Source organism: Rattus rattus, chromosome 14 (genome assembly GCF_011064425.1).
Source record: "Rattus rattus isolate New Zealand chromosome 14, Rrattus_CSIRO_v1, whole genome shotgun sequence".
In the NCBI taxonomy this organism is placed as follows: Eukaryota; Metazoa; Chordata; class Mammalia; order Rodentia; family Muridae; genus Rattus; species Rattus rattus.
Genome location: NC_046167.1, coordinates 22,371,780 through 22,397,151, shown reverse-complemented (window position 1 = coordinate 22,397,151; position 25,372 = coordinate 22,371,780). Strand labels below are relative to the sequence as shown.

Sequence of the window (25,372 nt, the reverse complement as noted above, 5' to 3'; positions counted from 1 at the left end):
CTCTGACACTGTTAATGATAGTCTGTTATGCTTGTAGACAGGAGCCTTACATGACTGTCCTCTGAGAGGTTCCACGCAGCAGCTGACTGAGAAAGATGCAGACACCCACTGCCAAACATTAGATAAAGCTTGGAAAGTCTTGTGGAAGAGTTGGGGGAAGGATTGAGGAGCCCAGAGGGATGGGGGACACAAGAAGTGGATCAACAGTCAACTAACCTGGAACCTCAGGGGCTCCCAGAGACTGAACCAGCAGCCAACGAGTGTACAAAGGCTGGACCTAGGCCTCCTGCATATATGTAGCAGATGTGCAGCTTGGTCTTCCTGAAGGTCCCTCAGAAATTGGAGTACAGGCTTGCCCTAACTCTTGCCTGCCTGGGTATCCTGCTCCCATAACTGGGCTGTCTTGGCCCCAGTGGTAGAGGATGTGCCTAGTTCTGCAGTAACTTGAGGTGACAGACAGGAACCTGGCATGACTGTCTCCTGAGAGGCTTCATCCAGCAGTGGATGGAAACAGAGTCAGAGACCCAGGGCCAAACATCAGGTGGAGCTTGGAGTCTTGTGGAAGAGTAGATGATAGAATTGAGAGAGCTAGAGGGGTCAAGGACACCACAAGATGACCTACAGAGTCAACTAACCTGGGCTCATAGGGGTTCACAGAGACTGAACCACCAACAAAAGAGCATTCAGGGGCTGGACCTAGGCCCCCTACACATTTGTAGCAGATGTGCAGCTTGGGTTTCATGTGGATCCCCTAACAAATGGAGCAAGGGCTGTCTCTGACTCTGTTGTCTGCCATTGGATCCCGTTCCCCTACCTGGACTGCCTGGTTGGGCCTCAGAAAAGAGGATGCACTTAGTTCTTCTGAGACTTGATGTCCCAGGATGGGGTATTAGAGGGGGGCTTTCCCTTCTCTGAGGAGAGGGAGAGGAGGTAATGGGGTGATGTGGGATGATGTCACAGGTGAGGCAGGTACAAGATAAGATGAAGCCTGTCATTGGACGAGAAGGAAGGATGGGAGAGAAAAGTTTGAAGGAAGAGAAGGGGATGGGAACGGAAAGGAGGAGGGGAGATTACCTGAGGACAATATGGCAGCTGACGTTAAGATTCCACGCTGTACCTTTACAGGTTGTTATGAATGTTCTTAAGGGATGGATGTGTACAGGGCTTTGTATGTTTAGGTGGGCAATTACATCTTATCAACTGGATCAGAGGTTATGGTGTTGTGTGTTCTTTCATGTGTAGATTTAAGTGTAAGGGAGTGTGGGGCGGCTGGTCTGGGCTGCCACGGACTTGGGATGTGTGTTTCTGGCATGGAAACCTGCCTTGGGAACTAGATAGGTAGAGAGATCGCTGCCAGGCTCAGAGAGAGGCCTTCGGCAGTGTGATATGGGATGGAGCAGAGCGGGTGAGACGCTTTGCTGACTGAGACTTAAGATATCCAGCAGACATCTTGGGGCACTGCGGTGCTGGATGTAGTTGGGGGATAAAAGACTGTATTATTTTTTATATTTTTACAACAATGGGAAGGCTTTGTAAGGGTGGGACTGGGAGGAAAGTAGTGGGGGGTGGCTGGATCAGGATGTAAGGTGAATAAAAAATTATGGAGAGGGGCTGGGATTTAGCTCAGTGGTAGAGCGCTTTACCTAGGAAGCGCAAGGCCCTGGGTTCGGTCCCCAGCTCAAAAAAAAGAACCAAAAAAAAAATTACTTTAAAATTTAATAATTTTTAATTCGTCTGCATTTTTGCTGTTGATGTTATTATTTGAGACAGGATCTCACTATGTAGACCAGGCTAGCCTCAAACTCACAGAGATCTCCCTGCCTCTGCCTCTTGAGTGCTGGGATTAAAGATGAGTGCCATAAAACAACAACGACGACAACAATGACAACAACAACAACAATGACAACAACAACAATAACAACAACGACAACGATGACGACAACAACAATAATAACAACAACAACGACAACGATGACGACAACAACAACAACAACAACAACAACGATGACAACAAAACAAAAATGGAGTGAGGACTGGGGAGAGGCTCAGTCAGTAAAGCGCTTTCTCCACAAGCCTGATGACTAGAATTCAGTCCCCAGAATCTATGTAAAAAGCTAACAGGATGACTTGCATCTCTAATCCCAATACTGAGAAGACAGACATAGGAGGATTCCTGGAGCCCACTGGAGAGCCAACCATGACAATTTGGTGAACTTCAGATTTAGTCTTGTTCAGTCTTGTCTTTAAAACACACACACACACACACACACACACACACACACACACACACACACACACACACACACACCCCAAAACAAGGTGGAGAGCAACTTAAAAAGATGCATGACATAAGCCTATGGCCTCGGGGTAAATATGTACAGACACATACGTAGGTGGAGAGAGTGGGGGGAGGGCAGCGTATGGGAATGTCATTCGTTATGGCTCTAGTCATCGACATTATGAAGGGTTTCACTGGCTATAAATATGATAATTTTTTTATTCAGTGAATGTATTCCATGCCCTCCTCCTACTTCTAAAAAGGAAGTAGGATGCCAACGACCCCTTTGCAATTAATAGATTGACGAATCTATTTATCTCCCTGTTTGGATTGGGCTGAGCGTGCTCTCCGGCCCATTAGTAACTCATTCTTTTGTATCAAAGAAACGGCTCTGGGACACCTGGTCTGATCGATGAGAAGTCTTTTCTTTCCCGCATCGGAGATAACTGACAAGGTCTCCTCATTGGTGCTAAACCCAGAAATAATGAGAGCACAAAGCCGCAGCTCATACATAATTCACGGAGGAAACATTTTAAGTGGCAGTGCTTCCCGTGTCCATAAGCAACCACTTGATATTCCCATTCTTTGTCTTCCTTTTTTCTTTTTTTTCTTTTTCTTTTGGCGCTCCAGTCTTGGTCTCTGTTTTTCAGAAGATGAATATGGAATTCTATTCAAAACAGTTCAAAGGGAAACATTTTGTTCAGGCTCTCAGTTCCTCTTCTGACTTATGCTCCCTCCCTCAATAACCTCATACCACCCATTATTTCTTGACAGAGCTGTGTGACTTGCCTTTGGTTCAAATCTGCTTGGTCAGTTAAAATGCCTTGCAGCGATTACTGGCCGAGGCATAGGTGTGCACTGATCCGAGGCTGTCTTGCTCTCCCGCAGCGCACCACCATGACTCTAGTTTCTCCTCTCCTCTTTTTCTACTGACCCTGTCTTCTTGCTTCCCTCCAGTAGCTGGCCCTGACTGAGATAACTTCAAAGCTAAGTCATTGTTGTAGACTTGATTGTAAAGACCCTGGGCTAAACGCAGCAGGGTGTTGTCCTACTGTGTGCTACATTATACCTAGACTCATGTGTTGATGCCTTGGCTCTATAGGGAGGTGGTAAACATCCTTAGAAGTGGGGTCTAGGGGAAAGATTAGATACTGACGGTGTGTCTATAAAGGGGATTTGGGGATCACATTCTCCCTCTGGCCCCTGGCTTTTTTTTCTATCATGTGCTGTTGCTTTAATGGGCCAATGCGCCACAGTTACCGAAGCTCCTGGATCAAGGAGTTTTAGCCTAGAACCCGTAGCACTGTGAGCCCAAGGCAACCTTTCTGTTTGTAATTTGGTGATCTTGGGTTCTTATCACCGTGACGCGAAGCTGCTTGGTCCATTGTAGTGTGAATACCCTTCTGTCTCTGCACAGAGCTGTCTAGGACGTTACCACTTCCTTCTCCAATGTTTGCAAGACATCAGGCCCCCTTTTAAAATTGTCACTTAATATAGATGGAAAATCTTGCAAGTTGAAATATAGGGCTGACTGGGTAAGAAAGGAGTTTGAACCTTGACATCAAGTGCATGTATTTGAAAGTCCACAGGGGTTTCAAAGGACTGTGGCTTTTCCTACTTTCATATGTGTTTATTACAGAGAGAGAGAGAGAGAGAGAGAGAGAGAGAGAGAGAGAGAGAGAGAGAGAGGAGAGAGGGGAAAAGAGAGAGAATTGGCTAAGGATAATGCACTTTAAACACCTGAAATTGCTGTCTGGCACTTAGGCAACAGATGTTAGCGTCTTGTCTTCTCTTTTTCTTTCGCCGACAAACCTTGATAAGTTTCCATTCAAAACCACGATCAGGGTTTTGGAGATGTTAGCTTTATTGCCTTGAGCTACAGCCGCGTTGGATTTTCTGACTAAGTGAAAAGCTTTTGGGCAATTTGAGGAAGAGTTGAAATCGAACGCTCGGCGCGACTCGATGATCAGAAAAGATGTAGAAGCACTTGAACAGCCTTGATGGAAGCACCCGATTTCAAGAGTGCAGCAGTGTTTCTGCTCTGTGTGCACACAGGTACGTGCACATGTGCGGACCAGAGGGCGTCCTCGGCTGCTGTTCCTTAGGTGTTGTGCACTCCACCTTGTGTTTTGAGATAGGTCTCTCACTAGCCTGGAGCTCGTCAAATAGACTAAGCTGGCTGGCCAGCAAGCCCTGGTGGGTCTCCTGTCTCTGCCTCCCTGGTGCTGGATTATAAGAGATACACCACCACACCCATGTGGTGCATTGAACTTAAGTCCCCATGATTACCAGGAAGGCAAGCACTTTACCACACGAGCCATATCTCCAGACCTCTTTTGCCTTTTTCCAGAAAACATGTTTTCCTCCTAAACCCTTCCATACTGAGAAGGAATAAATTTCATAGGGTGTATCTCACAGGTATATGTCTACCACCTTTAGGTTCGAGGGTTTTCATTGGCACCTTGTGAATTATTTCAAATTAAATCATTTATCTCTAATGAGCCATGAGCAGGGTTGGGCTGGGATAATTATCCAGCCAGGACTGCTTTTCTCTGGTTTTATTTTAAAGAGATGGGTTGGCATTCAAGCTACACACGGGTCGGCCACAGGGGTAGTAAAATCTATCCAGCATTTCGTAGTCTAAACGGTTTCAACCAAAGATTTAAAATCAATTACCCATCAGTGGTCCTTATTGTTCTGGGATGTCAGCATCTATGAATCTTAATGTGCCCAGACAGATCACGAAGTCTAGCATCAATGCCATGTTATGTTGTATGTGTTTAGTAGTTGTTAGGATCAATTTCTAGAAATCAAGATGGTAATTTACCATCTTCCATGCTGGTATGAAGCGTCTGCTTAGTGTGATTGCTTTGGGTCCAGTCTTTTTGTTTCAGCTTATTTTCCTCATGCTTGACTGGGTGTAAATAAAAAAGACTCTGCTTAACTTCAAGATCAAAGTGATTTCTAGTCATCCACGGGGGGAAAATGGAAAGGAAAAGATTTTGAGATACTTGGGGACTAAACGACTTATACCATGATTCTGCTAGGTCCCTGGGCAGGTGAGCGTACACACACGCTCTGTGATGGGAAAGGCTTCAGGTGCGTCTGAACTGTTATGATTTATCAAGTACAAGTGGGAAAGCGGTGTTTAACTATCAGCTTCATCTGTCTGGAGACCACGGGGTGGTTTCTCTGGAAGCTGGAAGTTTACCGAGGGCGGTGCAGGGGGATTGCTCTGTCTTACACACTCATTAGGACGGTGCAGGGGAGTGCTCTGTCTCACGTGCTTATTCAAGTGCACGCAGGCAAGACGTGTTCTGTATTTTAGAACTTGAAACAACTCAGGCATCTTCCACTCTTAATTAATTGGTGTCTTTATATTTACCATGTCTGGCTGGGTTTTAGGAAAGACTTAAAATGGACATGAATGATAGCTCCTCCAATAGCCACTCCAATAGCTATTTAATTTTACTTCATTTTATTTTGTTTACTTACTTAACTTTATTATCGAAATACTAGACTTACTTCATGAAGCCATACCCTTGGCTGGCAGATGCAGTCCTAATTTCAGTCACCTTGCTCTCCTATTCTCATTTTTCTCTTGAGAGAGATCTTTCCCCATAGCCCTGGCTGGTGCAGAACTTACTATATGGCCCAGGCTTTCTTCAAACTCACAGTACCTGCTCTGGCCTCAGCCTCCTCCGAAGTACTGAGGTTACAGGCATGGATTACCACACTTGGCTCTCCCATAATATATATTTTTTAAAATAATGTCTTTTTCTTTACAAAATGAAAATGTATTTATTTTATGTGTTTAAATGTTTTGTCTGCATGTATGTGCCTGTGAATACTATGTGTGCACTTTGTGCTTGAGGATTTCGAAGAGGTTGTTAGATCCCCTGGAGTTGGGATTAGGGGTGCTCTGAACCACCGAGCCATCTTTCCAACCCCGGCTTTCTTTTCTTGATGATGGTCTGCCACAAAGGAAAGCAGCATCGATGAGTGAAACTGGTTCTGGAGACAGTGGTTTAGACTGGAAGTCGCGCGCCAGCGTCCTCGGGGTCAGGGCTATAAGGGTGTATTCAGGGTGTTGGTTCCATGGATATCCTGACTTACAGACCTCCTGACTTCGCAAATGTGTTAGAGGCTTATTTTTTTTCACTTCCCTTTTTAAGTAAAAATTTTTAAAAAAAGAAAGAAAATTGAGATACCATTAAATGATACACAACTTGAAAATCTGCATAACAAGGTATAGCCATGTCCATGATTTAAACAAGTAATGTGAGTCTGATCTAGGGACAGAAGTGAGAGACTATGGGTCCTGGACAAGATAGATGCTCAATCTTGGGAGAACTGTGTCAGTAGAGAATGAAATGTAATTCAAGGTCCCAGCCTGATTCTGTGATGATTCTGTTTAAAACTGCTTATGTAGATATATTATTGTTGTTACTGTTTTCCAACACTTAGTGGTACTCAAAATGTGGAAGAGTTAGTTAGAATATAAGCATAATCAGTTATGATCTCATCATTAAAAATGATAATTGAAGGAATTTGTCTAGTCAGAGAAGTCGTCTAGTAAGGAAAAGGCTGAGTGGCTCCCAGGATGAACTACCAGAGTAAGAAGCTGTACAATCCAAATTGAGTAAAGTAGCACACATTTAGTAATGTCATAAAATTATAACTCCAAAAATTACACATGAATGAATATTGATTGCAATGGCATGGTTTAATAGATGTTATCTAGAATGGTAGGTATAGAAATGTAGAACCCATTTGGTCTTGATCTTAGGATATAACAGGGCTGCCGCACCTGTGAATGCATGGTAACTGTGGTGTCTTGCACAAGACTTGCACAAGATCAAGCCATACAGCATTCTGGCATGTAGTAGGGGAGGTGCTCACGAGTTTCCATTCCACCTGAGGAGCTATTGACAGTTTATGACTTCTGAGAGGGAGGGTGTAGCTCTAGATAGGTTGACTACCCCCCCATGCATACACGTGTAGCACATATTGAACTTAGTGGAAAAGACATGGAGATGAAATTGTAAGTGGGGTAAGACCTGGAAGGAGTTATGGATGAATATGATCAAAACGCGTTTTGTGCATGTAGAAATTTTAAAGGATTAATAAAACAATTTCTATTGGGTGGAAAGGGAACAATGAAATTGTGAACATTAGTTTTGATTCCTAAGTTATTTTCTATTTGAATTTTTACCATATGATTGGGTAAATCAGATAAAGATTTTTAAAAGTCTGTTCACAAGTATATGTTTTCCCAATAGTATTTCTCATAATGGCTAAAAAATAATTCGTTCTACTAACAGCAAAAGCTGAATGAAGCTTATTTCAGAATCAGTTTCCTTTTTTTGCATTGTAATTGGTATATCACACACACCACCATCTCTTAGAATTCCTTAGGCATTTGCTTGAGTAACTGAACTGAAATTAAGATTACATGGCACATCCAATTTAAGTAAATGAATATTTACAAATATTTCTATTCTAGTGCGTAGTTCTTTATAATCTTTTCTAAATCAAAGTTTATTAACTATTCCCTTTATAATAGGAAAGCAAATTCCAGCCACTGATACTCAGGGGTTCACAGATGACTTGTTATAAAGCCTTACCTTGTAAAGACTCTCTCGTACATAATGAATTTAGTTCACATAAATAAATAAATCACTTGCGTAGAAAGTAGTATGCTTGCTGGAAACTGAAGCATTATCTTTTCATAAGCCCTTGTAAAACATGACTGCTTTTCACACAAAGTCTCAGAATAGCTTCTAAAAATTGCCATTTTTTTTTCCTACAAACGGGGAAAGACATGCAGAGCTGCGAACTGCTGAAAATCAACTCATGTGGCCACACGAACGTAGACTTTTAGACTTGGACACGTGATGCCCAAGAGAAAAGAGAAATGCCTGCTGTCAGTCTGTCTCTGTCTGTCTGTCTGTTTTACTTTTCCTGCTGAATTGTCCTAGACCCTGTGACAGGGCAATTTTAAAAAAAATTGCCTATGTTTTGTATGTGTGCTCTGAGACTGTCTGATATTCTTAGGATTATTTTGTATTAGCTTCATGATGTGCTTTAAAATGACACATTTCCCAGTTGAATATCAGATTCACAAGAGTAGGCACTTGGTCAATTTTAGTTTTTGCTGTTTCTCAATAATCTAATATGGTTAGCACTCAGTTAATAACTTGTGCATTAAAAACAGCATGACTGGATAGCTAAAACTATCCTCAACAATGAAAGGACTTCCGGAGGAATCACTATCTCTGAACTCAAGCAGTATTACAGAGCAATAGTCATAAAAACTGTATGGTATTGGTACATAAACCAGTGGAATAGCATTGAAGACCCAGAAATGAACCCACACACCTATGGTCACTTGATTTTTGACAAAGGAGCCAAAACCATCCAATGGAAAAAAGATAGCATTTTCAACAAATGGTGCTGGTTCAACTGGAGGTCAGTATGTAGAAGATTGCAGATTGATCCATTCTTATCACCCTGTACAAAGCTTAAGTCCAAGTGGGATTAAGGACCTCCACATCAAACCAGGTACACTCAAACTAATAGAAGAAAAAGTGGGGAAGCATCTCGAACACATGGGCACTAGAGAAAATTTCCTGAACAATACACCAATGGCTTATGCTCTAAGATAAAGAATCGACAAATGGGATCTCATAAAGCTACAAAGCTTCTGTAAGCCAAAGAATACTGTCTTTAGGACAAAACGGCAACCAACAGATTGGGAAAAGATCTTTACCAATCCTACAACTGATAGAGGGCTCATATCCAAAATATACAAAGAACTCAAGAAGTTAGACTGCAGGGAGACAAATAACCCTGTTAAAAATGGGGTTCATAGCTAAACAAAGAATTCGCAGCTGGGGAATGCTGAATGGCTGAGAAGCACTTAAAGAAATGTTCAACATCTTTAGTCATAAGGGAAATGCAAATCAAAACAACCCTGAGATTTCACCTCACACCAGTGAGAATGGCGAAGGTCAAAAACTCAGGTGACAGCAAATGCTGGCAAGGATGTGGAGAAAGAGGAACACTCCTCCATTGTTGGTGGGATTGCAGACTGGTACAACCATTCTGGAAATCAGTCTGAAGGTTCCTCAGAAAATTGGACATTGCACAACCTGAGGACCCAGCTATACCACTCTTGGGCATATACCCAAAAGATGCTCAAACATACAACAAAGACACATGCTCCACTATGCTCATAGCAGCCTTATTTATAATAGCCAGAAGCTGGAAAGAACCCAGATGCCCTTCAACAGAGGAATGGATACAGAAAATGTGGTACATCTACACAATGGACTACTACTCAGCTATCAAAAACAATGACTTTATGAAATTCGTAGGCAAATGGTTGGAACTGGAAAATATCATCCCAAATGAGGTAACCCTATCACAGACAAACACATGGTATGCACTCATTGATAAGTGGATATTAGCCCAAATGCTCTAATTACCCAAGATGCACAGAACACATGAAACTCAAGAAGGATGATGAAAATGTGGATGCTTCACTCCTTCTTTAAAAGGGGAACAAGAATACCCTTAGGAGGGGATAGGGAGGCAAAGTTTAGAACAGAGACTAAAGGAACGCCCATTCAGAGCCTGCCCCACATGTGGCCCATATATATACAGCCACCAAACTAGATAAGATGGATGAAGCAAAGAGGTGCAGGCTGACAGGAACTGGATGTAGATCTCTCCTGAGAGACACAGCCAGAATATGGCAAATACATGGGTGAATGCCAGCAACAAACCACTGAACTGAGAACGGGACTCCAGTTGGAGGAATCAGAGAAAGGACTGAAAGAGCTTGAAGGGGTTCGAGACCCCATATGAACAACAATGCCAACCAACCAGAGCTTCCAGGGACTAAGCCACTACCCAAAGACTATACATGGACTGACCCTGGGCTCCAACTGCATAGGTAGCAATGAATATCCTAGTAAGAGCACCAGTGGAAGGGGAAGCCCTTGGTCCTGCAAGGCTGGACACCCAGTGAACAGGATTGTTGTGGGGAGGGAGGTAATGGGGGAAGGATGGGGAGGGGAACACCCATATATAAGGGGAGGAGGAGGGGTTAGGGGGATGTTGGCCTGGAAACTGGGAAAGGGAATAACATTTGAAATGTAAAAAGAAATACCCAATTGAATAAAGATGGAGGAAAAAATAGCGTGACTACTTCTGAACATTATATGTTGTTACTATAGATTAGGACTCTGTTCTAGTTTCATTTCTGTTGCTGTGACAAAATATCATAGCCATCAGCGGTTTAGGGGGAGAATGGGTTCGTTCAGCTTGCAATTCTATGTTACAGTCTACTGCTGAGGGGAAGTCAAGGCAGGAACTCAAACAGCTAGTCACATCTCATTCACAGAGGAGAGCAGAGAGACATAAAAGTGGGAAGGACTATTTCTTTACCTTCTTGCTCTTGTCACCTAAATGTCTTGTGTCATAAAAAAAAAATCAAGACAGTCACCCACAGACAGTCTCACAGGATGACCTGATCTAGATAATTCTCCATTAAGTCTCTTGGCCATCACAATTCACACTCCATGGGTTTTGTGTGTGTGTGTGTGTGTGTGTGTGTGTGTGTGTGTGTATGCACATGCACGCACAAGTGTGACTTTTTCTTGAGAGATAGAGAGAGTGAGAGAGCATGAAGAAACATAAATTTGGGTGGGTAAGGGGATCTGAGAGGAGTTTGGGATAGAAAAGAATATGATTAAAATACATTGCATGAACCTCTCAATAAATCAGTAAAATCATAAGAAAAGACTCCTTTCAGCTAAGCCTAGGTTGTGTCAAGTTGATAACAGAACCTAGCCAGCAAGCCCCTATTCCATCCGAGTGCATTGCACTTCATACATTTACGCTCCTATGTACCCTATCAGGTAGGCATCACTTACATTACTCATTCTTATGAGGGAGACAACTAAGTCCTAGAGAGGCCAAGTAACCCGCCTTGAGTCACAGAGAGAGCTGTAGATGGAGTTGGGTTCATCTTGGTTCCCTCAATAAGCCATTAGATTTTGAGAGGGAGGGTGAGTCTTTGCATGCAGATTGGCGGTGAGAACAAAGAGGATGAGTGGATATGTAGGTCCGAGACTGTCCCTGATGGTGATGGTCTCGGTCAAGGTTGATTCAGCCCTGGATGTAGGACATTTCTTGTCTTTATTTTTTTTTTAGGGACAGATGCCATCCAGTGTGTAAGGAGGGGAGGCAGCCTCACATTGGCTTGGGTTTATGCACAACACCACATATAATGGTTTCATTGAAAAAAACAAGGAATTGCTTTGCTTTAGAGCAGGATACTGTGTTTGTAAAGTGATTTTTCACCATTCGAAGCACTGGATGTACTTTATCTTATGAATTATGCTGTGAGGAGGCATTGTGGTTTGCACTTTGCTAAGACTTGGGAGTTGGAAGCGCTGAATCACATACTCTGCTCCAGGTCTACAATGGGGCACGAGCCTTTGTTTTTCTGTGTCATTGTTCTGGAATATTATAGTGATTCCTGGTTGTCTAGAGTGATTTCCTTAGTTAACTTACTAAGGAAATCATTTAAAAACTATTTTTAAGTGTAAATAATTTGGCGCACCAGCTAGATGGTGTTTTTCAGTCCCGGAAGTTGCCTACCTTTGCAAAGTTACACGAGGGTATGAATTTTCATCACTCCCAAACACTTTCTATAGAATTGTTCTCTACTTTGGAGATAAAAATGGTTGAATTCGCCCAGCCAGATGATTACTTATACTCACTTAGTAATTAGAAACTTTCAGGAATAGGATTGTTCAAACCAAGGCACCATTTTCTCCTCACCTGGCATACAATAGCAGTGACCTCCTGTCAGGATCGACTGTTTTCTGCCTTGTCTTGCCATTATTGTTTTCTAGAATGGAATTCCATCTCTAAGAGGAGATTGGAATGATGAGTCTGGATGACAAGGAAGACTTTCACTCCATAGTTTATACTCCAGCAAAAGGAACTGAAGACACTGAGTGGGCAGATACATTGAAATGTACTCTGGTATCCCATTGTATCCCTTTGATACATTGTATCCCTTTGAAATGTATGAAATCCAGTATCTAACTGTATCTCTCTGTGGTCTTCTTGTGTTCTCCATATCCCTTTGTTTCTCTCCATGTCCCTTGTGCTTCTCTGTATCTGCTCTGCATTGTGTCCTGACCAGATTCCCATATATACTTGTTGTTTCTTATGTCTGTTTCTTATGTTTTTGTCCCCATTGTGTCACCTCTCTGTTTCTCTGTGTCCTCTCATGCCCTTTTGATGTCCCCTCCAGCCTTTTCTCACAGCCTTCTACTGGTGGGAATGAATGTGAGGAGCGAGCGTAACACTGAAAAGGGCCCACAGATATCCTTAGTCATGAGGAAATACATTGACAGCCAACATCCCTTGGATAGTCCACCTCCACACCTGACTTCTTTTGGACAAGCTGGTTGCATCTTTCTGCTCTGCATGCAAGGACTCATGTGGCATACTCACTCTGTATAAGTGATATCATCTGTCACCAATCTTAAGCACATTAGCGGTGACAGAGAAGCAGGCACCTCCTAATTTATCAGCTTCAAGTGACTTATGTGGTAGCCTGGCCTCTGATTTCCAGCTTTTACAAATACCAACATTGTTCTTGAAAGTGGGGTATGTACAAACACCTTTTGGGGTTCATGTCAATTGAGAGAAATATCGAAAGTGTTCACGATTTTGCCAGTGGGATTGTTCTGCCAGAACAGTGGTCACTGATGTCTTTGTTCTCTACGTTGTCTCCATTTGTCCATCTCCACATGATAGGAAGTATCCGTTGACTCCTAGGACCTGATTAATAGTAACATTTTTCTCTGTGGGGATAAAAATTCCCACAGGAAAAGAGAGAGGTTACCTTTGGTCATGACGATTCCTGCCAGTGTTTTGTGGCGGGCATACACAGATGTCAGGCCGACTGTCAGTTCACGGAACTTCTGTGTGACCAGCTGAGACACAGAGTCTGCAAAATCCTGTAAGACACAAGCATCAGTGCTCTTTGATGTGCTGGACAGGAGGAACACCTGAGAGCTGACTATTGTAGCTCTCTCTCAAGACTCTGCCTCACGAGGTCCTCTAGAGGAGCCAGTACTTGCCTGCTACCTGCTTCTCTCTGATCCATGACATTAAGAAGGAGTTGGTTGTGAGGAATTAATCCTAGCATTGCCTTTGCTGGAAGTCCAGCTTATGTGTGACAGGGTCCTTGCTCTGTATCAGGGCAGGTCCTACCTCATGTCTGAGAAAGACCCTGCCCTGTGTCTGAGCAAGTCCCTGCCTCATGTTTGAATAGGTGTCTGATCTGTGTCTAAGCAGACCCCTGGCTCATGGCTGAGCAGTTTCCTAACCTGTGTCTGAGCAAGTGCCTACCTTGCGCCCTTTACTGATCAGGGAAGCTTTACATGAAAACATGCAGTTCCTTCTTATCCTCGTCCTGCAGAGGCGGTGTTCAGGTAAAACTTGGCAGGGGAAGGGCAGGGATATACATTCATTATCATTGATTGCCACACTGCTTTTTTTTTTTTTTTTTTTTTTTTTTTTTAGACAGTGGCTCTCAACCTTCCTAATGATGACCCTTTAATACAGTTCCTTATGTGGTGGTGATCCCAGCCATTAAAATTATTTGCATTGCTACTTTATAACTGTAACCTTGCTACTGTTATGAATCATAGTATAAATATCTGATATACAGATTATATGATACGTAACCCCTGTTGTTTTAGAATCAGAGACCGGTGTTTAAGTAGCCAAAACACCTCAGGGGACTCTTCTGGAGAACTGATCACTAGAGCTTCTGCCACAGCCTCTTCTCTTGCCTTCAGAGAGATGAAGATATGAACACAGGTATGCACACATGCACGCAAACAACATGTAGTACACATAGCACACACATGTACGCACATGTATGCATAACTATATATGCACTCAGGAGATACAATGAATACTGTACACATGCATGCATGCATACATCTATGCACACATATACCTGTATATCCATACACATAAGCACATACATATATACATGTATGTACACATGAGTGCACACACACCAAGTTAACTTGGCCTTCTGTGAACTTATTTGAAGGCCAATTCACATTTCTGTTAAAACAGTACATGTATAGTAAGTAACAAAGCCTAGAGAGTATGGCTCGGGGGCCACTTCTCCTCCAGGTTCTGCACTATAATCTTGTGTTTTCCTAATTGAGGAAACTCCATGTCTTTTTACTAGGGAGGCTTGCATGGTGTGACTGTCACAGGCCTTGCAAGCAAAGAAACCTGCTAGGAATCCCAATTCTACAGCCTATGAGCAGGGGTAAGTCATTTAAAACCTCTGAGCCCCGTCTAACCAAATTGCACGGTCATCCCCTTTAATTTTCATCTGACCGTGCTTTGGGAATGATTAAATGAATTATCACTTCTTAGATGCTTAGCACGGTGCCTCACATTTGGTAAGGACTCAGTAATGATGCAGTAACTGTTATTCTTATCATTATTGTCCCTGGTCTTTGCAGGTATTGACAAAGTCTTTTTGTAACCGAATCAAAATATCACATATCGAACCAGCTTTCCTTTTCAGTGAATTGGATGCTAACGCTTCTATCATGTATATTTTGATAGTCTGCAGGCAACTGATGCTGTAGACATCTGTTATATAAAAGATATAACTTACGTGTTATCTGAGAGATAAATTGTCAGGCTAAAGATTTCATTTGTATGCAGTAAAGTGTGTTCATGTGCAACCAGGGCTGCCTCAGGAAACAATCCTGCCCACAAGAATAACCCGGCATTTCCCCTCCCAATTCTTCAATGATAAAGTGTGTGCAGTAAGGAGGGCCCAATGCTGCCTCTAAGTCTTGCCGGCCTTTTCCCTTGCTACTGTCACTGGCCCGTCGGGTTCTTGAGTTTTGAATTGCTTTATCTCTCCCCATAGAAACCCTGTAGAGGAAGACTCCCACAAATTGAGTTTCCCCCAAGTGGCTGTGGTGCTGGGCGGGGCTTCCCCCAAGTGGCTGTGGTGCTGGGCGGGGCTTCCCCCAAGTGGCTGTGTTGCTGGGTGGGGAGGGAAGAGGTTATCCTTAAGTTTTCCGGGGACTTTGGTTAGCTCAGCTTCTACTCAACTCTTCTTCCCACTCAAACTGCTTGGTGAGAGACGATGTCCTCCAGGGGGTCGTCAAAGAGACAGAATTTTAGCAATAAATCCTGGGTCCGCTTGAGGTTGCCTTTTATATTTAGAGACTGAGGTCTAAAGAAGGTGGTCTACGTTTCTAGACAGTTTGGTGCTGAGGAGTGACTATAACTAGGGGACTCAGAACAGTAAGATCTTACCGTGTTGTATTACAGTTCTGACCGGAGGCTGAAGCCTGAGGTCAGAGTGTTACAGGGCTATGCTGCCTCTGAGGGTTCCAGAAGAGCCTTCTCATCCCCTCTCCATCGCCTATCCTCTCTTTGCTTCTTGACTGTGGACTCAGTACTGTAACTGACTCATAGTCCATGATTTACCTGTTGGGGTGGAACTGTAAGGCAAGACAAACCCTTTCTCCCTTAAGTTGCTTCCGAGACTCCGGCATGAAACTCCGTCTCAGCCTCTGAGTTATTACTGCCTGTGTCTTGAGGACACTGCCCCTGCTACCGTGCTCTGCCACAATTCTTACATTTCAGGCTGTAAGCCAGCACAGCTATGGTTTCCTCTACAGGCATGACCTATTGCTTCTCTTACTGCTTTCTGACTCCTGATATTCCGTTTACTTCCAAAAACTACTATCCATTATGGTAGGAGAAGGCATGGCAGAACAAGTGTTGTCTCCACAATCTGAGAGAAGGGAACACATAGGAAATGGGGCCAGGCTGTAAAAATCCTCAAAGTCTACCTCAGGTGTTCTGCTTCCTCTAGGAGGGCTTCCTCTCTTGAGGACCAAGTGTTTGTACCTAGAGGGTACATTCCATACTGAACCCACACTACGTCGTTTTCCTTAATTTCTATTTGTTTTGGAGCAGTTCAAGTATTCTTTGAGGAAAGTGAAGGGACTGTTCAAATCACGGCATCATGGTCGTGTGTGTGTGTGTGTGTGTGTGTGTGTGTGTGTGTGTGTGTGTGTTTTCTTGGTTGAGGATTAGGTAGCAGCCTTCACAGCAGGTCCTGATCCTCACTGTCTATAATCCTGAGGGTGGCATCATCCCTATCTAAAGAGAAGGTCTGATGTCAAATCATGCTACCTGGGCAATCCTGAGAACTTGGGAACCAAGCTCTGAGCTGGAGATAGCAAAGGACCCACGTCAGGTACAGCTCCTCTCTCTAGGGGTACAGAGGGTGTCAAGTGCTCACAGTGAGACCCCAGAGAAAACGGTTGAAACAGATTTGCAGTGAATAGGTCAGAGCATGGGACCATCTGCTTTATCTTTCTAGAGCTTCTGGGCATCTTCCAAGGGGGCTGCATTCCGAGAACCCCGATTGGATGGGTCAGGCCTGGCCCTGGAAATCAGACACACGTAGAGTCCTAATTCCTAGCCTGAGACATTTCTTAACTCTCTTGTGCATGCCTGGTGCGGGCCATGCTGAAGCCCACAGAACAAGACGCCCTCCAAACACGGAGTAATTATATAGATAACAGAAAGACCAGTTTCATTTTGGAAATCTAAATATCACTCTGTTTCTCTTAGGGATGGAAAGAAACACAAACAGACAAGGAGGACTTGAGTCCTATGTATACGTTATTTCATTTAATACACCCAAAGAGGGTACTACCTTTATGCCCTGTAGTCACACAAGTGATGCCACCGAAGTTACATGGCCGGGATGTGACAGACACAGAACTTAAACCCCATTCCACTGTGGGACCTAAGGCTGAACCTGTGGTAACCTAATGACTGCAGCAAGAAGCAGGGTTCACTCCTCAACACTTCCCACAGACTCAGTTCCCTCTCCATGCGCCCTGTTTGTAACTGGATGTAACTGAATGTATCCTGTCACCCCGAGGAGGGTCAGGGTGAGCGCAGAAGGCCCAGGATCTCTTGACACCCTCTGGGCTGGTATCCCAGGATGCTTTGCACCTATTACGAGTTAATTAGCCCTGAGCTGCAGCGATCCCTTAATGGAGTCATTTGAGGAAATGCTGAGGCAGAACAAATCACATTTGGTCTGGAGCTCAGTATTTCCACACACGATGAGTTCCCCGACTCACTTGGTTTGGCAAAGCACATGGTCTGATGGGACTTCAGGTGCTGTTCACGGAGTGACAGGGACCTCTAGCTAGCACAGATGGCTTAGAACTGAGAAAAAGCAGCATAGAGAGATTGCTCGTGGGGGTGGGCTTTCCCTTATCTGGTCACCTCCAGGGAACCTGAGTTACAGCTCCCAATTATTGGGTTACAGACCCTGGCATTCCACACTCAGTTTTGGTGAAGCCAAGTCAAGGTTGTCAGGAACTGGTCCCTGTCAGGACAAGTAGCTCAGGGGGATTCATCTTCTCCCTGTACATAAATACCCCAGCTGCCATACTTGTTTATTCATCTGTTATATACCATAGTGTCTCTGGTCTCTTATATCCTAGAGCTGGATGAGATGGCCTAGTAGGTAAAGGTCTTACCTCTAAGCTTCTGTTCTTAGGATCCACGTGGGAGAAGGAGGGAACCAATGGCCTTAGTTGTCTTCTCTATCCCATGGACATACACCCTTTCTCACATTAACACATTTATAGGATAAAATGCAATAAAGTTTAAAAATCCCAGTGTTCATTGTTTGCATTTTTAGATGTCACTCTTACATCTTCGGTCCACCAGTGATTAGAAGGACAACGATGCCCATGTGAGTATTATAGCAAAATTTTGTCTTGTATGATTTTTGTTTTAGGAGTTCCACTTTTTAAATGACATAATCCACCTACTGCTACCTTCATGACTGAGGGTCATGGCTTGCTTTTCTCGTGTACCTTCTTTGCTCTCTTTGGCACTGTGTGTGGTCATGGATGTCTCGGACAATGGTGGACATCTTGAATGGATGAGCTAAAATATGAATTCATAAGATCTTCAGGGGTGAACTAAAAAGGCTTGTGAATAGATGTCTGAAGGATAAAATTCTCAGGAAAAACTTTCTGTTTTTTTCTTTGTTAGTGACCCTCAACATTCCTTCTGGCTGGAACATGCAGTCTTTGTAAGCCCTGCTGTAGTAGATTCCCATAGACTTCCCAGCTTAAACGCCAGCTTTGCTTTTTCTCACAGTTATTCTGAAGGCTGGAAGTCCTGGATCGGTGTGTGAGCCATCAGATCGGTTTCATGCTAAGCTTGTGTGTCCTGCTGCCCTACTGTGTGCTTACATAGCCTCTTCTCATTGTGTGAATGAAGAGAGAAAGCAATAACAAACACTTTGCTATCTCTTCTGTTAAGGGTACTAACCCATGAATCAGGGCCCTAAAAATGTCTGACTTTAGCTGCTTCCTCAGAGGTCCCAGGTCCCAGTAACTTTGGTACTTGGGAGTTCAATACACACATTATCATCACACAAACACTCAGTTAATAGCATTCTTTCCCCCTCCTGGTCACTTTCCCCTTGCACAGCAGCAAGATCCCAACAGCCTCATAGTCTTAACATAGTCCTGTATCAATGCTCAAGTCTCAAGCCTACAGTCTTTTAAATAACATCTAAATCATGTGTGGGTAGGATGCCAGGTATAGTTAATCATAAGACAACATTTTCCCTAGCCATGAACTGGAAACCAAACAAGTGATCTGCTCCTGCAATTCACAGGTGAAATAGACAGAGAATAGATATTCTCATGTCCAAAGGATAAAAGAGGTATTTGGTCCCCAGCAAGTCCAGATCGTAGCAGGGCAAAATTCATTCTATCTGAAGCCATTGCTTGATGCTTCAGGCTCATTCACGAATGACATTGTTACTTTCAGCAACAGGGAGAGAAGAGGGAGGGGGAGTGAGAGAGAGAGAGAGAGAGAGAGAGAGAGAGAGAGAGAGAGAGAGAGAGAGAGAGAGGAGGGAGAGAGAGAGAGAGAGAGAGAGAGAGAGAGAGAGAGAGCGAGCGAGAGAGAGAGAGAGAGATCATATGCATGTTAGGTAAGTATTATACCAACCCAACCACAGACACTGTCCTACTGTGTCTCTTCTTATACGTCCCAGATGCATTTGGATCAGGGACCCCACATCTGTGACTTCATTTTACCTTAATACTCACTCCAAATACAGCTACATTGGGCACCGGGGTTCTAATGTATGGATTTAGAGAGGACAGAGGCATTCATCCAAAACATACATCAAAACACAAAGTCACCTGAACAACATCATTTATTCGGTCTGACAGTTTCAGTTTGTACTATACCAATCACTCTTGCACTTCATGAATTAGAGCCCAAAACATGTGGATCAACAGGGTTGGCAGAGATGGTGTTTGCCAGAGGAATGTGTTCTCCTTCTTTAATATATGACCATTCCTTGCTCCCTAGTATTTATAGCCATGAAGGCCAGGACTGTCTTTGAGTGTTATAGAAAATGATATCTATCACTTTTAGGTAAGTAAGAGAAAATGACTTATCTCCTCTAGAAAAGTAAGACCCTCAAAGGCCTAAGAGATGCTCTTTGTCTGTTTCTACTGCTTTTTATCTTTGTCTTTCTCCCTCCTGCATCACACCCTTCCTGTAGGGGAGGTAATGTTCCCATGATACTGCTACTCCTAGAGGCAGGAGACAATGCTACTCACATGTTGTGGACTATGCAGTTTGATTCATAGTAAGCCAGTGAAGTGAGGGTTGTAGGTTATCGCAAGGGCACTATGGAGAAGAGGAATGCATTATAAAAGGAAAAGTGAATAATCCTCAATGCCGAGATCTATGCAGTGCTGGGACTGACCTGGCTGGGGCAAATGAAGAAATGATAGATACATGTAGAGAAAATTCAGGATCAGGCGGGCCGTGCGTACCGAAGGAGACACACAGCTGCCTGAATCTCAGTGTGTTTATCATGCACAGCTGAATGAGGATGCAGGATCACTGACTTCTACATGAGGTCTTTGCAGGGAGCAGTCTTAGGCTGCAGTCATCCAGAAGTTGAAGTTGTGGTTAAATTTTTCTGTACAGTGTCAACATCCATCAGTACCCAGACCAGGGGAAAACTGCTACATCCCTGAGCTTAATCAGGAATGATCTTGACATTCCCACGGGTCTGAAGCATGGGGATCCTTGACATAGTCATTCAGGTCAATAATAAACATTCACTCGGGACTTCAACTGTTCATCTACACCATAGAGACTTGCAACATTGTAGGGAGAAAATAACTGGCTAGTAGGATCCAGCGGGTCTTTTCTGACCCGTATGTGGAGGCTCCGTAGCTGACATGATAATCACGGAAGGTCCAGTTGACAAATTAGCCACTCCAACCTTGTGTGGAGTCAATTTCTCTGATGGTTTGCATACGCTTGGCCCAGGGAGTGGCACTTAGAAGGTGTGGCCTTGTTGGAGGAAGTGTGTCACTGTGGGGTGGGCTTGGAGACCCTCCTCCTAGGATGCTGGATCTGTTCCTGGCTTCCTTTTTGAGAAGATGTAGAACTCGGCTCCTCCTGCATCATGCCTGCCTGGATGCTGCCATGTTCCCACCTTGATGATAATGGACTGAACCTTTGAACCTGTGAGCCAGCCCCAATTAAATGTTGTCCTTTATAAAAACTTACATTGATCTTGGTGTCTGTTCACAGCAATAAGACCCTGACTAAGACAGTTTCTCATGGGTAGTCTGGTGTGTGTGTGTGTGTGTGTGTGTGTGTGTGTGTGTGTGTGTGTGTGTGTGTATGTGTGTATGTGTGTATGAGTGTGACCAAATTTCAAGGATCAGGCTCTCTGTTCTTTTGTGGCCAGTTGTAAGCATTTTCAATATGCAAATAGCCAATATGGAAGCTTCACAGGTATGAAATTTTAGTTTCTGCCTTGTGGATTTACTTGGATGAGGAGACACAAAAGCATGGAGTTTTTGTCTTTTTTTTGTGCCAGATGACTTTAGACCAGTAGAAAGAGATTTTGAGTGCTTGGGATTTATTTTGGAGAATTCCCCTAACTTGGTGCAGAATTGTCCTTGGTAAAACACCTATTGGATGTTGCTCTGTGACTCACGAGCTGTGGTTCAGTTGCCTTAACCCCTCAGCCTGGTCAAGGACTCCAGGCAGACAGGACAGCTGCAGCCTCCAGGCCAAGCAGACTCTCTGAGGGCATTCCTCACATTGTATCTCCTTCACTGTAACCCCTTTCTCTTTGTTATTTTGGAGAACATGCTTGAAGGATCCATAAATTTATACTAAGTATGCTTCTTAACTAATGTTTTACAAAGGTGAATGGCAGAAGAAGAAGGAAGAGGAGGAGTAGGAGGAGAAGGAGGAGGAGGAGGAGGAGAAGGAGGAGGAGGAGGAGAAGGAGGAGGAGAAGAAGAAGAAGAAGAAGAAGAAGAAGAAGAAGAAGAAGAAGAAGAAGAAGAAGAAGAAGAAGAAGAAGAAGAAGAAGAAATAATCAAGAATTTCTTAAGTTTTTCTTACTTTGGGTGGTGAACTCATTAAAATAAAGAGAGCTTTTCCAGTTGTGCATGAAGACTTATTTCTTTGATGTTTAACCAGAGTTAATTTCTGGGATCACTGTCCCAGTCTTGCTCATGGCTGCAACATGAGACTCTTCACTTCCTTTTGAAGATCATAACACGTATAAGCAGCCGATTTCTACTGATACCCACCCCCTGATACCCCCAACTCCCCCAAATCCCGTTCTCTGCCTCTGTGTTGTTCTGGAGTCATGTTCATTATGCTGTAATGACCTCCTCATGCTGTAAGGATAAGTTTGGTGTTTAGTTTGGTTTTTGTTCTGAGATGGGGGCTCACTATAGGGCTAGTCTTGAACTCTTGGACTCAAATCCTCCTGTCTCAACCTCATGAGACTGTGGATGTATGCCATGGGGTCCAGTTCAGTTAGGATTTTAAATATTCTGAGGCCTGCACTACCTTTTCATTTATTTGGCAATTATCTGACTATTCTATTTATCATCCATCCGTCTATCTATCTATCTATCTATCTATCTATCTATCTATCTATCTATCTATCTATCTACTACCTATCTATTCATTATGTCTTTCTTTTATATACATACATGTATGTGCATATGTATATATGATATGCACACATATATAATGACCTATCATCTCTTTTACTTATTTACTTTTTTAAACCTTTTTTTTTCCCCCCGGAGCTGGGGACCAAACCCAGGGCCTTGCACTTGCTAGGCAAGTGCTCTACCACTGAGCTAAATCCCCAACCCCACTTATTTACTTTTTAGACAAGGTGTCTCTGTGTAGTCAGGCTACCCTTAAGCTCACACACCAGTCTCCCTGTATTTCAGCCATGTATTACCATACAGGGCTTAAACATGTGCATTCTGTCATCGCCTCAAGTCACTTTTATTTATCCATTCACTTACTTTTTGTGTGTTCACATGTGTGCATGAGCGTGTGTGTGCATGTGCTGGAATGACATCTTCAGGTGTCATTCCTCAGGAGCTGTGCACCATATTTTATTGATTAATTTTGTTATTCCAATGACTTTATAAACATTTGTAATACATTCTGATTACACTATCCAGGATCCTCCCTTCTTCCTCCCATCCCTGTTAACAGTCACTCATGCCCATTAGCCCCTCACTCATGCCCATTAGCCCCTCACTCAGATTTGCTCCTTTTGATTTGTGATTCATTCAGTTTAACCAGGGCGGACTATGACCATTGGGTTGGAATTATCCATGGAGCCTGATGAAGTCATTAGCAAGTTCATAACTGAAGGCAGCATTAGGAAACAGTTCGGTGCCTCCTGGATCCTCCTTTATTCACACCTGACTGTTGTTGGGCTCATTCCTGTGTAGGTTCAGCACAGGCCTCCCCAGATGCAATGAGTTTATGACTGCAATGGCTGGGTCGTGTCCAGATCATTCACATCTCTTCTCCTGATTTTTGGCTTTTGCCTTTTTTTGTCTTCCTCGTTCATGATGTTCCCCAAGCCTTTGAGGAGATGGTATATTTACATGGCTAATTTATGCCTGAACTCTCCCTTTGTCACTGTTTTCCTGTACCATGTACACTCATCATTGCTCACCAGGAAGAGAGACAGGGAACTTCACTGCTACCTCACTGGCTAGTCAACAAACCTTAGGGACATATTTCTTTCTGTAGCCCTGGCCCTGTGCCACCACCCCCAGAATTGTAGGTGGCCAGAGAACCTGAGTCATGCTTATGTGGTAAGCACTTCACTGACTAAGAGACATACATGCTTTAACTCCTAGATCACTTTAAAGATGGGTTTTGCAAAGGATGATTTGACAGAGTGTTTATCTGTTTTTGTAGTTTATATAGTTTCCTGGGTTTTGAACAAGTTGTTATTGTTGTTGTTGTTGTTATTATTATTATTACTATTATTCAGACCTTCTAGAATCATTGGGAAAGTCCACAGTAATCATGGCTTTTTAAAAGCTTTTTTAAAAATTTATTTATTTAATTGGATTTTTTATTTACATTCCAAATGTTATCCTCTTTCCCAGTTTCCTGTCCATCCCATCCACTTTTCCCCTTTGCCTATGAGGGTGTTCCTCCATCCATCCACCCACTTCTTCCTGCCTCCCCACTCTGACATTCCCTTACACCTTGGCAGAACCAAGGGCTTCTCCTCCCATTGGTGCTCAACAAGGCCGTCCTGTGCTACATATGCAACTGGAGCCATGGGTCTGTCCATGTGTACTCTTTGGATGGTGGTTTAGTCCCTGGGAGCTCTGGTTGGTTGGCATTGTTGTTCTTATAGGGTTGCAAACCTCTTTAGCTCCTTCAGTCCTTTCTCTGTCTCCTCCAAAGGGGACCCTGTTCTCAGTTCAATGATTGTCTGTGAACATCCACCTCTGTATTTGTCACGCTCTGGAAGAGCCTCTCAAGAGGCAGCTATATCAGACTCCTGTCAGCATGCACTTCTTAGCATCAGCAATATTGTCTGGGTTTGGTGGCTGTATATGGGCTGGATCCCCAGGTGGGGCAGTCTCTGGTTGACCTTTCCTTGAGTCTCTGCTCCAAACTTTGTCTCCGTATTTCCTCCTATGAATATTTTTCTCCCCCCTTACTAAGAAGGACTGGCACACTTTGGCTGTCCTTCTTTTTGAGTTCCATGTGGTCTGTGGATTGTATCTCTGTTTCCTCAAGGAAGCCATTCACTTGTCTGCTGACTCCAAAGTGCATCTATTTTAAACGATGTATCTGTACGTTGTTTTTCCACAGTTGAATTTGTGTATGTAAATGACATTACTTTTGATTATGTGGGGTTTAGGAGCAAGACAAAAATTCTGGATTCTTACAGGGAAACATAGTTGCCTAATTGGACACTAGAATTTCACCGTTTTAATTACATGGTTCGTATGCAGTCAACTTTGTTTACTGCAAACCGAACCCACCAGGCCTTGTAGTGATTGCATTTGCTTTCCTGCTCTACAACTGGTTTACACTAGAAGCAGCTAAAGTGCTTAGATTTGAGCTTGTGTCTGTTTAGTAATTTTTCTGCATGTACAAGAATATATAGTATATGGCCATATGTATTTATGTGCTTGCATGCATGTGGGTGTGCATGTGGAGGTCAACCGAAGACATCAACTATCTTCCGTGATTGCTCTCCACCTGATCTAATGAGTCAGGGTCTCTCTTTAACCTAGAGATCACTGACTCCTTAGACTATCTAATCATCTTGCTCCAAGGATCCCGTGCCTCTGCCCGATGTGTTCTACAATTACAGGCAGGCAACTGTGCCCGCCCGGCTAGGGTTCTAAACTCTAGTTCACCCATGCATGCCTAAAGCTTTACCCAGTGAGTCGTTTTCCAGTCCTAGATTAGTTTTATAAATTTGAATTCCAAAGCATGCTTACAGTACTGCCTGGAGTTTATCCAAGCCCCTGTGGTTGACGAATGTGCAGAAATGTAGCACAAAACAACTTAAAGAGGAAATGAGCTTGTGAGCGAAGTTCCTCC

General features: G+C 43.5%; 1 protein-coding gene across 4 annotated transcripts in view; it reads right to left on the bottom strand.

The window, feature by feature from the left end:
- Nucleotides 1–25,372, bottom strand: part of Adarb2 (adenosine deaminase RNA specific B2 (inactive)) — a 542,810-nt gene that overhangs the window by 74,358 nt on the left and 443,080 nt on the right. For all 4 annotated transcript variants that reach the window (XM_032884792.1, XM_032884795.1, XM_032884793.1 and 1 more), the window contains exon 4: nucleotides 13,212–13,326. In XM_032884792.1, the coding sequence (XP_032740683.1) occupies nucleotides 13,212–13,326 (115 nt within the window). The remainder of the gene's footprint in view (nucleotides 1–13,211; nucleotides 13,327–25,372) is intronic.